The sequence below is a fragment of the Paroedura picta genome, chromosome 14 (genome assembly GCF_049243985.1).
Source record: "Paroedura picta isolate Pp20150507F chromosome 14, Ppicta_v3.0, whole genome shotgun sequence".
Taxonomy (NCBI): Eukaryota; Metazoa; Chordata; class Lepidosauria; order Squamata; family Gekkonidae; genus Paroedura; species Paroedura picta.
This window is the reverse complement of record NC_135382.1, coordinates 19,734,569-19,747,774: the sequence shown is the minus strand read 5'-3', so window position 1 is coordinate 19,747,774 and position 13,206 is coordinate 19,734,569. Positions and strand designations below refer to the sequence as shown.

Here is a 13,206-nt window from a genome sequence, read left to right as displayed (position 1 = left end):
GCACATTGGGGTTTCCATTATGGGTCTCCCAGGTCATAGGCAAACACTTGCATTTAACATGTGACCTAATGGGGGGGGGGCACAAATCAGCTCCTGAGTACAAAGGGAGCTTCATCACTCCCTTCAATCCCATGTTGTTTTTGCTAAAAGAAAAAGACTGCGGGGTGGGTGGGAGGCAGAATGTCTTATTGTCAGTGCCACATGTCTCCTGGGCAGTTACACGGAACTGGAGAATCCCCCCCCCTTCCAGAGCTGCTGTCTCTTTCCAGTCTCATCGATGATGCATGAGAATGAAAAGGCCACATTCATACGCATTTAACTACTCCCTAATTTGAAAGGGAAGAATTGTTACTCCCGTGAGCTAGGGATTGCTGCACTAATAGGGAACATCAGGAAAAATAAACCTCAGATCAAAACCACTGTCCTTATGCCTCCTTTCAACAATAAGGAATGGCAAACTAAGCCAAGCAAATCTAGATTGGCACTCCAATGGAAAATCTTCAAGGGAGCTCCCAGAATTCTTACATCTATACAGCAGCTTTGAAGGATTTTTTTTTGTGGGGGGGGGGGTGTAGGAAGTATGGACCTCATAGGATTCATACTGAATCAGTTCACTGGCTTATCTTAACCATCATCCTTATCTTTAACTGTGGCTCACCAGTTGCCCCACAGGAGACAACATACAGGTCACAGGGGTCAAAGAATCCCCAGATGTTTCCTCCTAGCTCTGAGATTTAGAATTTGCAGACTCTGAATGTGAAAATTCCCTTTACTCACCACGTAGCAGCCATGGATGGATCTCTCCTTGATGAATATAATTCCCTCTTAGAGCCATATTACACTCATGATACTCATTATGTCAATTCCCAGTGAATCCCCAAACCAATTAGTGTTTGAATGAGGTGCTAGATTTGAGTCCAGTAGCATCTTAGAGATCAAAAAGATTAGGGGGGAGGGGGCATAAGCGTTCAAGAGTCAAAGCTCCCTTCATCAGAATAATTGTTTCCTTTTTGTCTCTCCTGAACCAACTGCCCATCAGCTTCGCTGGATCCCCTCTTCAACTTCTAGCATTATGTTGAGGCCAACTGGACAATTAACAGCATTATATGTAAGTCTCAGGCCTCCCTCCCGCCCTCTTTTTGCGCTTTCTTCCCTCTGGCTCCCCAGTTTTAACATCTAGTGGACACACATTATTACCAGTGCTGATGCGATCATGACAAATGCGGTTTTAATTGATTTAAAATGGTTTCAAATTGTTTTAGTAATAACTGACTATATTGTATTAGTCCATTGAATTTTGCATGCAAACCGCCCTGAGACAGTTTTACTGAGAGGGGCAGTATATAAATTTACAAATAAAATAAAATAAAATAATTATAGGTAAAGGTAAAGGTATCCCGAGTCATGTCTGACCCTTGGGGTGACGCCCTCTAGTGTTTTCATGGCAGACTCAATACAGGGTGGTTTGCCAGTGCCTTCCCCAGTCATTACCGTTTACCCCCCAGCAAGCTGGGTCCTCATTTTACCGACCTCGGAAGGATGGAAGGCTGAGTCTACCTTGAGCCGGCTGCTGGGATCGAACTCCCAACCTCATAGCCAGAGCTTTCAGGCTGCATGTCTGCTGCCTTACCACTCTGCGCCACAAGAGGCTCTTATTATAGGAGGGTTGGGTAAAAGTGAGAATGGAGTAGAAGTTCCTGAGCATTCTCTTTGGCTAGACAATGAAGAAAAGAGAAGCACATGTCAAAGTTAAAATGAACAATTCATGAAATTTTACACACTTGGGAGTTGTCTCTTCCCCTTGCATGGCACATACCTGCCCCTACAGAGCCTTCTTAGTCAAGTTGTCAAGGTGCATAATTAGAGATAGGCAGATTTTTCAGGCTCACTGAGATGTCAGAAAAGCCCATCTGATTTATTTTCCCTCTTGGATCCTTCAAAGTGAAGAATGACTGTCTAGAGGCTTCACTGGGTATAAGGAGCAGAAAGACATTTGGATCTATTGCTAGGTGAACTACACTTCTGTCCAGCTGTTATTTCATTTTCATGCTAAAATTAAAATGTCTTGAAGAAATGCTATGCCCTCCATTTGCCTTCTCACAAAGGGTCTGGCCTGGCACCTGCTATCCAAGGATCAGTTTCTTTCAGCCCGTGCAGTACCTGCTCTGTGCTCTGAGTTTGGAGCAGGTAGGAAATTGAATACCGGGACTCTGTGTACATGAAGTGAAAGGGCAGAAATAGGACTCTGTGGGAAGAGCCAGCATGGTGGTAGTGATTAAAGAGGCACTCTCTAATCTGCAGAACCAAATTTGATTTCCCACTCCTCTGCATGCAACCATCTGGGTGATCTTAGGCCATTCACAGTTCTCTCAGAGCTCTTCAGCTCCACCTGTTGTGGAGAGGGGAAGGGTAGGTAATCGTAAGCTGTTTTGAGATTCCTTTGGGCAGTAAAAGGTGGGGAATAAAAGAAAAACAGCTCTTCTCTTCTAGTGTTTATGGCTGGTGCAGCAGCCAGCCAGAGCTGTATTTTTCTTGCAGTGAGCTTGGAAATAATTGCGCCCTAATTGTATTTCTGTCCGAGACCCATAATGTCAGAATTTACAATGTAGAGACACTCCCTTATATTTCACAGTGTAAAGGAACTGGTAACCAGCTTGGTGTAGTGGTTAGGAGTGCGGACTTCTAATCTGGCATGCCAGGTTCGATTCTGCACTCTCCCACATGCAACCAGCTGGGTGACCTTGGGCTCACCACAGCACTGATAAAGCTGTTCTGACCGAGCAGTGATATCAGGGCTCTCTCAGCCTCACCCCCACCCCACAGGGTGTCTGTTGTGGGGAGAGGAAAGGGAAGGCGACTATAAGCTGCTTTGAGCCTCCTTCGGGTTGAGAAAAACAGCATATATCTTCTTCTAATGTGTGGACTTGCTCTAAAGTCACAGGACTTTAGTATATTTCTCAGTAGGGCTTAGAAACTGTTGCACATTTAAAAAAAAATTAACCCAGAACTAGGCACTGCTGAAACCAGCACCAACCTCAAAAAACTCACATTTGTTTTTTCTGTTCCTCCTCTGTTTGTGTCGCAAAGAACTTCCACTGGAAATGCGCAATGATGTTGCTCCGATTGTGAATAGCTACAGACCTCTGGCTCGCTAAAGTGATGTAGGTCTTCTCAATGGTTAAGGAGCTCTTCTCCAGTCTTACGTTAACATCTTCAGCTGCACCATAAATGCGGACATGGATATCCTCCCCTAGAGGGGAGAGAGCCACATGGACGATCAATTCAGCTGTGACAGGTCTGGCTTTTCTAAGATGGCAGGCACAAAACATATCTGCTTTGCATGGGCTCCGTGTCTCATGAAGGAGAGGGACACAGTAAGATTCAGGAACAAATGCAAGCAGGACAGATCTCATACCTCCTACGTCAGTTGAAGTAAAGAGAATGGAACAACACTGTGGGGAGGAATGACCTGCAGAACAGGTGCTGCACAGCTCCTTGCACTTGGCAGGCCAGATGGCTCCCTGGTACCTCTTGACTCCTCATTCAACTTACTGCAGACTTTGCCTCCATGGAATCCAAAGGTAATGTCACACAAAACACACACATCCTGCACAAGGCCTCACTCAAGCTCAGACCTTGCAGCAAGAGAGAGGGAGTGGCACTGCACAAAGGCCAAGTTATCCTTGAGTACCCAAGCCCATTGGGATATAATGTCCCACTGAGCCAGCTCTTTACATTGCTGAAGACACGTGAAATCTCCTTACTTCCTCGGAAAAGTCCCTTTTGTGCATTTATGGCTAATGTGAATGAAGAAGCAACAAAGGTTGATCCTGCATTGAGCAAGGGATTGGACTACATGACCTGAATGGCCCCTTCCAATTCTATGGTTCTTTAATTCTATAAACCACATAGGGCAATTCTATGCAGCTGTTCTTATGTATTCCTTCTCCCAACCTGCCAGATTGATTTTTGCTGGCTTAGGAAAAAAATCTATTTGAAGGATATGGAGACAAAAAGCTGCTTAAAACTTTTCTCTCTCTTCCTCTCACAACTAGCCCATGAGGTAGGCCAGGTAGATTAGTGTACTAGTTATTTTGGGAATGTCTTCTGATGGGAAATATTTCTGCCACTTAATAATTGTAGAAAGTTTACAATTGTATTTTTGCCTTGCCCTTCTTTACAAGGGACCTCATTATTACAAGAGTGGGTTCGGCCATTTGAAAAGAAGTTCCTGAAGGAAGAGACTTCAGGCTGCATTCCTTCTGGAAATAAGCAAAGCAGATGGCATTGCTCCAGAGAGCAGCTGTGCTGCCAAGGGGCACACTCACCAGGCACAACAGCCAGGCTGCGTATGTTCACTTCGATGGCTTTCTCATGCAAACCCCATAGAGATGAACTCAGGCTGTACAGAACCAGTGCTTGGTGGAGTACGGCACACTCCACAGGGGTCTTTACATTGGACAACCCTCAGGAAGAAGAATGTGCCTTCAAGATGCAATTGATTCATGGTAAACCTTTCTATGGGGTGTTCCAGGCAAAAGACAAGCAGAGGTCATTTGCCATAGCCTTCCTTGGTTATCTCCCATTCAAATACTAACCGTGGCTGACACTCCTTAGCAATCTGACAAACTTGGGCTAAGTTGGGCTATTCAAGCTGCTGAGAAGAACACGTTGTCAAATGGCAACCAACAGTGACCCAAGGACCATGGCATTTTCAAGGTAAGAGACAAGCTGAGGCCTTTCTCTGCATAGCCACCCCAGTCATCCTTGGCAGTGTCACATCCAAGTACTGATTGTGGCCAACCCTGCTTAGCTCCGAAGTCCTGATGAGTTCAGACCCAACTGGGCTATTCAAGTTGCTGATCCTCAGACACCTTCCTGTTCTCCTGCAATAGGAAGGAAAGGGGCTAAAAGAAAAGGAGAGTGTCCAGCTAGTCTGCACTCACCTGTATCATAATGCACTACCAAATCTTCACAGTGATTGCCTGTCCCTTGTGGAAGAAATTCAACCATGAACTGTGTGGTCTCCCCTACTCCAAGGGTCCCAGTGGAGGGCTCAACAGAGAAGGGGCTGCAATGCAAAGAAGAAGAAAAATGAGCATGTCACTGCAGGGGATTTTCCTCCAAGTATGTCAGGCAGCTCCTTTAATGCATCCTTTGAGCCTTCCACAATACAAAAAACCTTGATCCATTCTCTGCCACCATGGCCCATCTCCTGAGCTTTGAAAAGAAGAAAAGGCTGTGTTATTTGGAAATCTAAACATTGCATAAGGGGTGATTGTTCCATGCACAATCTTCTTTCTACAGGTGACCGCCATTTTCAGTGAACAGGGCTACATAAATGCTTCCCAGCTTCAGTAGACACCACTGGATACATAGAGTTATGACGGGATGCATTTGGGTATAAATACATGTCCCACTTTTAACACAAACATCGGAAAGATAATGACACTAGTGTGGAGAGCTTAATCGTAATGACTGACCAGGGTTCTATAGGGGCATAGCTAGGTACAAAGACTGATAGAAAATACTTCTTTTTAACCTAATTGAGTATATAACATAAAGTCATGATACAACATGGAACACAACCAACTAAAGAACTCAGCACACAATCCAGTCAACACCCTGACTAGCAGCAACTGGTAAGGAACAGACCCGGGGGCTCCAAGTGCTTTTCTTGTTACTACCCACTTGCCTGAGGTCCATGGTGTTTGCACACTCTCAACTTTATTGATGGTGTGTGCAAATGTTCAGTAAAAAGTTGACCAGTGGTGGCATGCCTGCCTGTGGGATTGTTGTCATCCAGAACCCATCTATACAACTCTGGCAATAGTACTAAGGAGGGTGGGATTTGGGGAGGAGAGGGACTTCAATGGGGTTTAATATCATAGAGTCCTCCTTCCAAAACAGGCATTTTCTCCAGGGGAACGGATCTCTGTCACCTGGAGATCAGTCATAATCACAGGAGATCTCCAGCCTCCACCTGGAGGTTAACAGCCATACCTTAGAGACCAAAAAGGTTTTTCAGGATATGCAGTTTTAAGAAACAAGGCTTCTTCATCAGATAAGGACAAAAGGAGCTTTGACTCTTGAAAGCTCATACTCCCAAAACTCTTGTTGGTGTCTAAGGCAGGGTTTTGTGAAACCCCAGAGTTTCTTATTGGTCCTGGGTTTCCTGAATGGGTGGGAGTTAATCAATTTTAAATATTTTTTTAAAATTTGTTAAACATTTATCGGGTGATAGGATCATATATGGTCATGTTGATCTGCCTCCCCCACTGGCCAATGATGGACTTGGACGGGGTGGAAAGTGGACATGGACATAGCAATGCTTCCCAACGATGTTCTGCAGGATCACACCATTTATGGGGGTTCTTGGAGCCTGAAGAATTTTTCAGGGGGTTCTCAGTGGTTGAAAAGTTGAGAAAGTCTGCTCTAAAGTGTCACTGGAGTTAAATCTCTCCGTGTTATTGGAGAGTATTAATGGAACAAGCTTTCTTGCCAGTTTGGTGTAATGGTTAGGAGTGCAGACTTGTAATCTGGCATGCCGGGTTTGATTCTGCACTCCCCCACATGCAAGCAGCTGGGTGACCTTGGGCTCACCACGGCACTGATAAGGCTGTTCTGACCGAGCAGTGATATCAGGGCTCTCTCAGCCTCACCCACCCCACACGGTGTCTGTTGTGGGGAGAGGAAAGGGAAGGCGACTGTAAGCCACTTTGAGCCTCCTTCAGGTAGAGAAAAGTGGCATATAAGAACCAACTCTTCTTTTTCTTCTTCTTTCTCCTATCATAATCTATCAGAAAAATCCTTTAAAATCCATCATGAGGCTGAAGTAAGGGACCAGACGGCACTTGCTCTATTGTTTAAAAGGTTTGGTTTCTTTAACTTTTGGGGGAACATGAATGCTTCCAAAGCCCCTTTCCAGTTCTGCAGGCATTGAGAGAAGGCTTCTACAGTTTGTTACCTGTCTCCTGCCAAATAATCCTTATTGCCGTTGTTTCAAGATTAGACCCACTGAGGGGAAATGAGGAGCTAATTGTTCAGGGCTTCTGAATCTCTTTATCACCACAATGTAAATGTGAATTGCATGCACTGTTATTTTTCATTATTCTGGCACCGTGATTGCACCTTATTAACAGTTCTTTGTTGCACAGGGTGAGCTTGCTAGCACCCTTACTTTGGCTGGTCAGAAACTTCAACTTATATTGGGAACTGCTGTCCTTCCTTCAGCCCGGGAAAGCTACTAGTGCTAATGATATTTGCTAACCAACAAATGCCCACTGGCCAATACCACACTTGCTTCCTAACGATACTCAAAATATACTCTTGAATGACAACTTGATGATAGACTTTACAGCTGACTTTTTTGGGAGGGGGTTTCCTGTCCTCTTCATCTGATGACCGGAAACCATTATTTCACCCGGCTTGACCAATAATTAACCATTTCTGCAACCCAAGAAATATAATTGTTGCTATCTAAAGCAAGGGTAGTCAACCTGTGGTCCTCCAGATGTTAATGGACTACAATTCCCATGAGCCCCTGCCAGCAAACGCTGGCAGGGGCTCATGGGAATTGCAGTCCATTAACATCTGGAGGACCACAGGTTGACTACCCCTGATCTAAAGGTTAGGACTCAGAAAGCAATGAACTAAGCCCATTTCACTGCAAAATCTTTTATCCGATAATGGGGGTCCTCAAAAGCTCTCTGGCCATGATTCTACAGAGAGGAATGATGTGATTTCTTTAAGGGGAAATGTTCGTAACTTCTTCCCATGACACCTTTCAACTATCCTTTTTAGACTAACAAGACCAAGTATGGGGCAAGAGTGTTACCGGAAGGTCTTTGTTCTCTCTTTTCCAGCACAGACTTTTATGCGTGCTGAGAATTCTGAGTGACATTTGAGACTGCAGGTAGAGAAATGAGAGAGGACATCTTGGATTCAGTTCTTTTTCACCCAGGTTTTAAATAGCGATTTTGTCGTTTTAACCGTTTTATGGTTTTCTTCTGGGGTCTGAGGTGTGTTTTATGGATCGTTAATGCTATATTTGTGTCCTTAACTTTCCTTGAATGGTTTTTTTTGTTTAATATTGTCAATGTGTGATTATTTTATTTGTTGCTGCCTTCAGAAGGATTTTAGAGAGGTAGCACAAGTTCTTAAATAAACAAACAATTACATTCAGGGCTGTGCATTCGTGTTGTATGATTGATACCTCTTTTCTTATATAGTGCCCAGCTGGGTAAGATGGAACAGGGGATAATAGTCTGCTTCTATTGGTAATCAAATCTACAACCTATGCATTTTTAGGGGGGGGGAAACAAGTTGTATTCCACACTGTTAATAAAGTACTCTTGAGGCAGCTTAGCAACATATAAAAACAACACAAAAACAAAAGATAGGAGCTGATTAAAACTCATTTAAATAATTATTTAAGTAGACAAAAGTCAAAATACTGTATAGCGGATGTGTGAAACAGGATGCTGGACTGTGTGGACCACTGGTCTGATCCAGCAGGCTCCTTATGTGCTTATGTTGTTAGAACAGAACTAATTAGCAAATAGATTTCAAGTGGAACCAGAGTTCTTTCTTGGTCCCTGGCCAAGTGATAACCAGTATTATCAATTGCCTGGAAGCAAACCAGCAGCCAGTGATGTTCTCTTAAAACTGCTGAGATGTGATCCTCATAATTTACATTTGCAAGTACTTTCACTGCTACTTTTTTGTACCAGTGCATACTTCTGGACAACCTTCAAAGTCAACTCTATAAAGAGTGCATTGGCAGTAGTCTAACATGGAAATAATCAAAGCATGAGTAACTGTGGGTAAATGCTGCATCATGGGGAAGGGCCACACCGAGGGAAAAAAGCAAAAACTGGCTACAAAGTACAATGAGGCATAGAGAAGACAAACACTTCCACAGATAGTATTCCCAGGCTGTATACCTGCTCTTGCCATGCAGCACAGGATAGCTCTGCAAAGCTGCATTTTGTCTTATATTAGCCTTGCCTGGACTGAGTTTCAACTTATTGGCCCTCATCCAAGAACATTCTTGCATCCAGATAACAGTTCAGGTCATCAGTTGTCTTACCTGCCTCAGTACAAACTGAAAAGTAGTTAGGTGTTGTCCATTAATGATGCTTCACTACAGTTCTGTAGACCAGGGGTAGTCCACTTGTGGTCCTCCAGATGTTCATGGACTACAATTCCCATGAGCCCCTGCCCGCAAATGCGGGCAGGGGGCAGGGGCTCATGGGAAATGCAGGCAGAGGCTCATGGGAATTGTAGTCCATGAGCATCTGGAGGACCACAGGTTGACTACCCCTGCTGTAGACAATGTCTTCCAGCACTTTTAGGTAAGGTGTGGGGACAGAATGGAACCCTGAAAGTCACATATTGCAAACACCATGGGGCCAAACAGATGCTTCCTGTAGCGCCTTCTGGAACTGGTTGGTTAGATAGTAACAAAACTACCAGAACACATCACTCCTGATGGCCATCTGATCCCCAGTTCAGAAGTCAATACTATCAGAAGCCACTGAAAGGTCCAGGAGGAGAATCAACAGGATCATACTCCTCTCCATCTGGATGACTAAGACAGTCTTAGCCAAAAATTGGGGCAGATCTCAGAAACAGATTCTGGGCAACGCACCATGAAAAAGCTCAAAGCAGAAACATGTTGGAATATTTTTTTTAAATTAGAAAAAAAACAAAAGATGTTATAGAGATGCATACATTAAACGAGCGTGAAGCCGATTCACAGTATCCAGAGCCTCTGTTCAATCTATGACTGCATGCAGCTTATGTTTAATGTACAGCCTGCCTCATTTCATACAGCCCCCTTTACCAACTATGTGATTGACCCAGATTCCAGCTCCTTAATGATTAAACACAAAAGGGGACATCCTGTGACAGCCTGCACCATAAAAACTCCTGCTTGATCTGCTTCAGTTGAACCACTGTTTGATGTTCTGGCACGTAATCTAGGCCATTGCTTTCTTCTGTTTCAATATTCATAGGCTTTCTGGTCTGGGCAGAAAAATCAGCATCTTTACCTCTTCGTAGTGATTTGGTAGCGGGCTTCTCGGTTCCCAATGTTGCGAACCAGCAATGTTTTCTGTGTGTTGTACTTGACCGGACAGGTAGAAAAATTCAGTTGGTCAGGGAAGTCCAGAATGCCCCTGGCTCCAATTGCCCGGATAGGAACAATAAACTTTTCCCTTTCAGTAATGCAGGTCACTTCATGCAAATAATCCTGCACAGAAAGAAAAGGATGCATAGAAGAAGAAGAAGAAGAAGAAGAAGAGTTGGTTCTTATATGCCGCTTTTCCCTACCCGAAGGAGGCTCAAAGCGGCTTACAGCCTTCCCATTCCTCTCTAGGATCTCTATATGCGTAAGGATCTGATCTGGGCTAGCAGGTCTGTCACCCTGGAGCTGTGTCTTTTTGCCTCTATACTCTATTTCTTATTCTTGGAAATAGAACAGATATTACCAAAACACTGTTAAATTACTCTTGTTCTCCACTCCAAAGAGAATCTATCCAAGCAACAGGGCCTTTATATTGCTCACTGCTCTCAGCAATGGGAACCAGGTAATCATATATAAGGGAACCAAGAGGTAGGTGAGCGTGAGGGGAAGGCGAGAAGGTCACGGAGAAGTAAGTTGAAAAGAGCAACAGGGGTTGAAAGAGCTGTGCATGCAGCTTGACAAGAAGCTTTTGAGAACAAAGGAAAGTGATTTGCTGGGATTTCTTAGTAGGGATTTAATAGAGAAGGCAAAGAGGGACCATGGGGCAACACACAACTGTGGCTGCTAGTCACCCACAAAGCCATATCAGTCTCACACTGAGGATCAATTTACATACTACAAAGTCCTCATGTAACCCCATGAGTCCAGTATAGTAGAAGCACTCTGGGAATTCCACAAAGAATTTAATGTTTAGGGGTGTGTGGATCTGATTCATATAAACACTGCAGAGAACAAAAAGACTGAAGCCTTCTCCCACAGGATGTTTTCCTGAACTGAAACGGTCCTTGGGACCCTCTACTGCAGGGGTAGTCAAACTGCGGCCCTCCAGATGTCCATGAACAACAATTCCCATGAGCCCCCTGCCAGCATTTGCTGGCAGGGGGCTCATGGGAATTGTAGTCCATGGACACCTGGAGGGCCGCAGTTTGACTATCCCTGCTCTACTGGCTCTACTGGAGGAAACTTACATGTACTGACAGGCTGCATACATGCTTCTCAGGTCTGCTTAACCCCTCTCTCAGCAGTCCCAAATCAAGCCTCCCTTCCCCGGGGAATACCGTTCCAAGCATGGAATGGTCAATATAAAATCTGTCCATGACACAAGACTTTGTTAACATGTGTGGCTCCGTTCTCCCATTATCTTGTGTGTTATCTCCAGTCTTAAAACAGCAACTGCTGTTCCTCCACTAGAAGAGGTGATACCGTTACCTTGTTCTCCTCTGGAGTGAAGAGGATGCGGAACGTAGACGGCATGCCAGGCGCAACTTTGTTGCACACATTATTGGGGCTAATGACTTGGAAGTAGGGCGAACTCTGCAGGACCACTTTCACCAGCCTGGGGATCTACAAAAAACAGAGACACACGGAAAATGATTGCTATGTATTTACATAATTTATGTCCTGCCTCTCTGCTAAATCTCAAAGAACCTTGCTTTTTTTTTTTTAACATGTCCTGATAAAACCCGTCAGATACGAACCACAATCCCATATAAGAAGCACTGAAACTTCAGCTGGGAAAACAGTGCATGGCACACACAAGGAGAGGAGTCTGAAGTCTCCCCACCACCCACCCCCTTGATCTTTTCCCAACCTGAAACAACCCTCCAGAGCTGCTATTTGCACTGCTGGGCACACTGGGCAAACATGAACTCACATTAAACGTACTCCCAACAAATACTGTTTCCCTCTTTTCTCTACATCATCATCATCATCATCATCATCATCATCATCATCATCATCATCATCATCATCATCATCATCATTATTTCGATTTATTTCCCGCCACTCCCAAATGGCTCGCGGCGGGTTACAATGTCTTAAAAAACCCATTAAAACTCCCATTAAAAGACTTTAAAATGTCACAACATGGCAGCACAATAATAAGATCCCCTTCCTACCCCCATTCCTAAAAAAGGGGAGGTGGAGGAGAAGGAGGTCAACGATGTCAAGAAGCCCGGGGGAGAGCAGTCGATGTACCCCAGCAGTCCCAGCCTCAACCATAGACCTGGCGGAAGAGCTCCGTCTTGCAGGCCCTGCGGAACGTTGAAGGCATTTTCTAAAATGTCATTAATTTCCACTTGTGACCAACTACATTTGGGCATCGGGGAAAAGACCATTCCTGAAACCTGCGCCTGACTTTTCCCTCGTACAGAACTAACTGCAGCTTGGGTGGATGTGTGGTGCTTTTAAAACACACAGGAGGCTTGTGAGAGAGGGGACAATCCCTCCCCCCTTCTTCAAAGTCTGTGGGGCTGTTAAAAACCACAAAAAATCCTAAGTCACCAATCTTCCATGATCAGATTCATAGATTCAGAGTCTCACATCTGTAGGATTTATCATCAGTTATTTGTAAAACAGCAATGCCCTCTCAGTGAAGCAAGGGCATAGATCGACAAGGCCAGTCTGGTAGCCAGGGACAGACTGCTGCAGGGCAGATGCCAAAGTTGACCACACAAAGACTGGATCTACAGTCCATTATGGATAATGATTGTTTCTCTCTCTCTTGAACCTTGAGCAGCAGGGTTTGTCTTGATTACCCAAATTAAAACAGTTACGTAGCTACAGCAATGGTCTCCATCTACCCAGAGAGTAGAGGCTGCAACCAGTCTAGTGTTACCTCTTGCCCAGTACCCACCGGGATAACATTGTCACTGGGGTTTACGATATTAGTCATAAACCATCAAAAACTCATACAAATGCATCAACTTGGATATGAATCTGACAATAAGAAAACTGATATTCAGAAATCAGTGGGAGAAAATGCCAGTCTCTCAGAACCCCTGGGGAGCTGTTGTGAAAGTTGCCATTCTCCAGCGAAAGAACTTCACAAGGGAACATGAAATGGCTGAATTAGAATTCTTCAAGAAATTTGACACCATATCCCCAAAGGCTTAACAAAGACTTGGGGATCCCTCTGCCATAACAGGTGCTCATTATCTTAATAAGAGGCAATAACT

The 13,206-nt window shown here is 44.4% G+C and overlaps 1 protein-coding gene across 2 annotated transcripts in view; it reads right to left on the bottom strand.

Annotated features, from left to right (window-relative positions):
• Positions 1-13,206, bottom strand: part of HYDIN (HYDIN axonemal central pair apparatus protein) — a 164,887-nt gene that overhangs the window by 137,673 nt on the left and 14,008 nt on the right. Inside the window, exons 5-8 of one of the 2 annotated variants that reach the window (XM_077310084.1) lie at positions 11,459-11,593; positions 10,056-10,255; positions 4,947-5,071; positions 3,049-3,250 (exon numbers count right to left, since the gene is read on the bottom strand). In XM_077310084.1, the coding sequence (XP_077166199.1) occupies positions 3,049-3,250; positions 4,947-5,071; positions 10,056-10,255; positions 11,459-11,593 (662 nt within the window). The remainder of the gene's footprint in view (positions 1-3,048; positions 3,251-4,946; positions 5,072-10,055; positions 10,256-11,458; positions 11,594-13,206) is intronic. The other variant, XM_077310085.1, reaches the window with a different exon arrangement.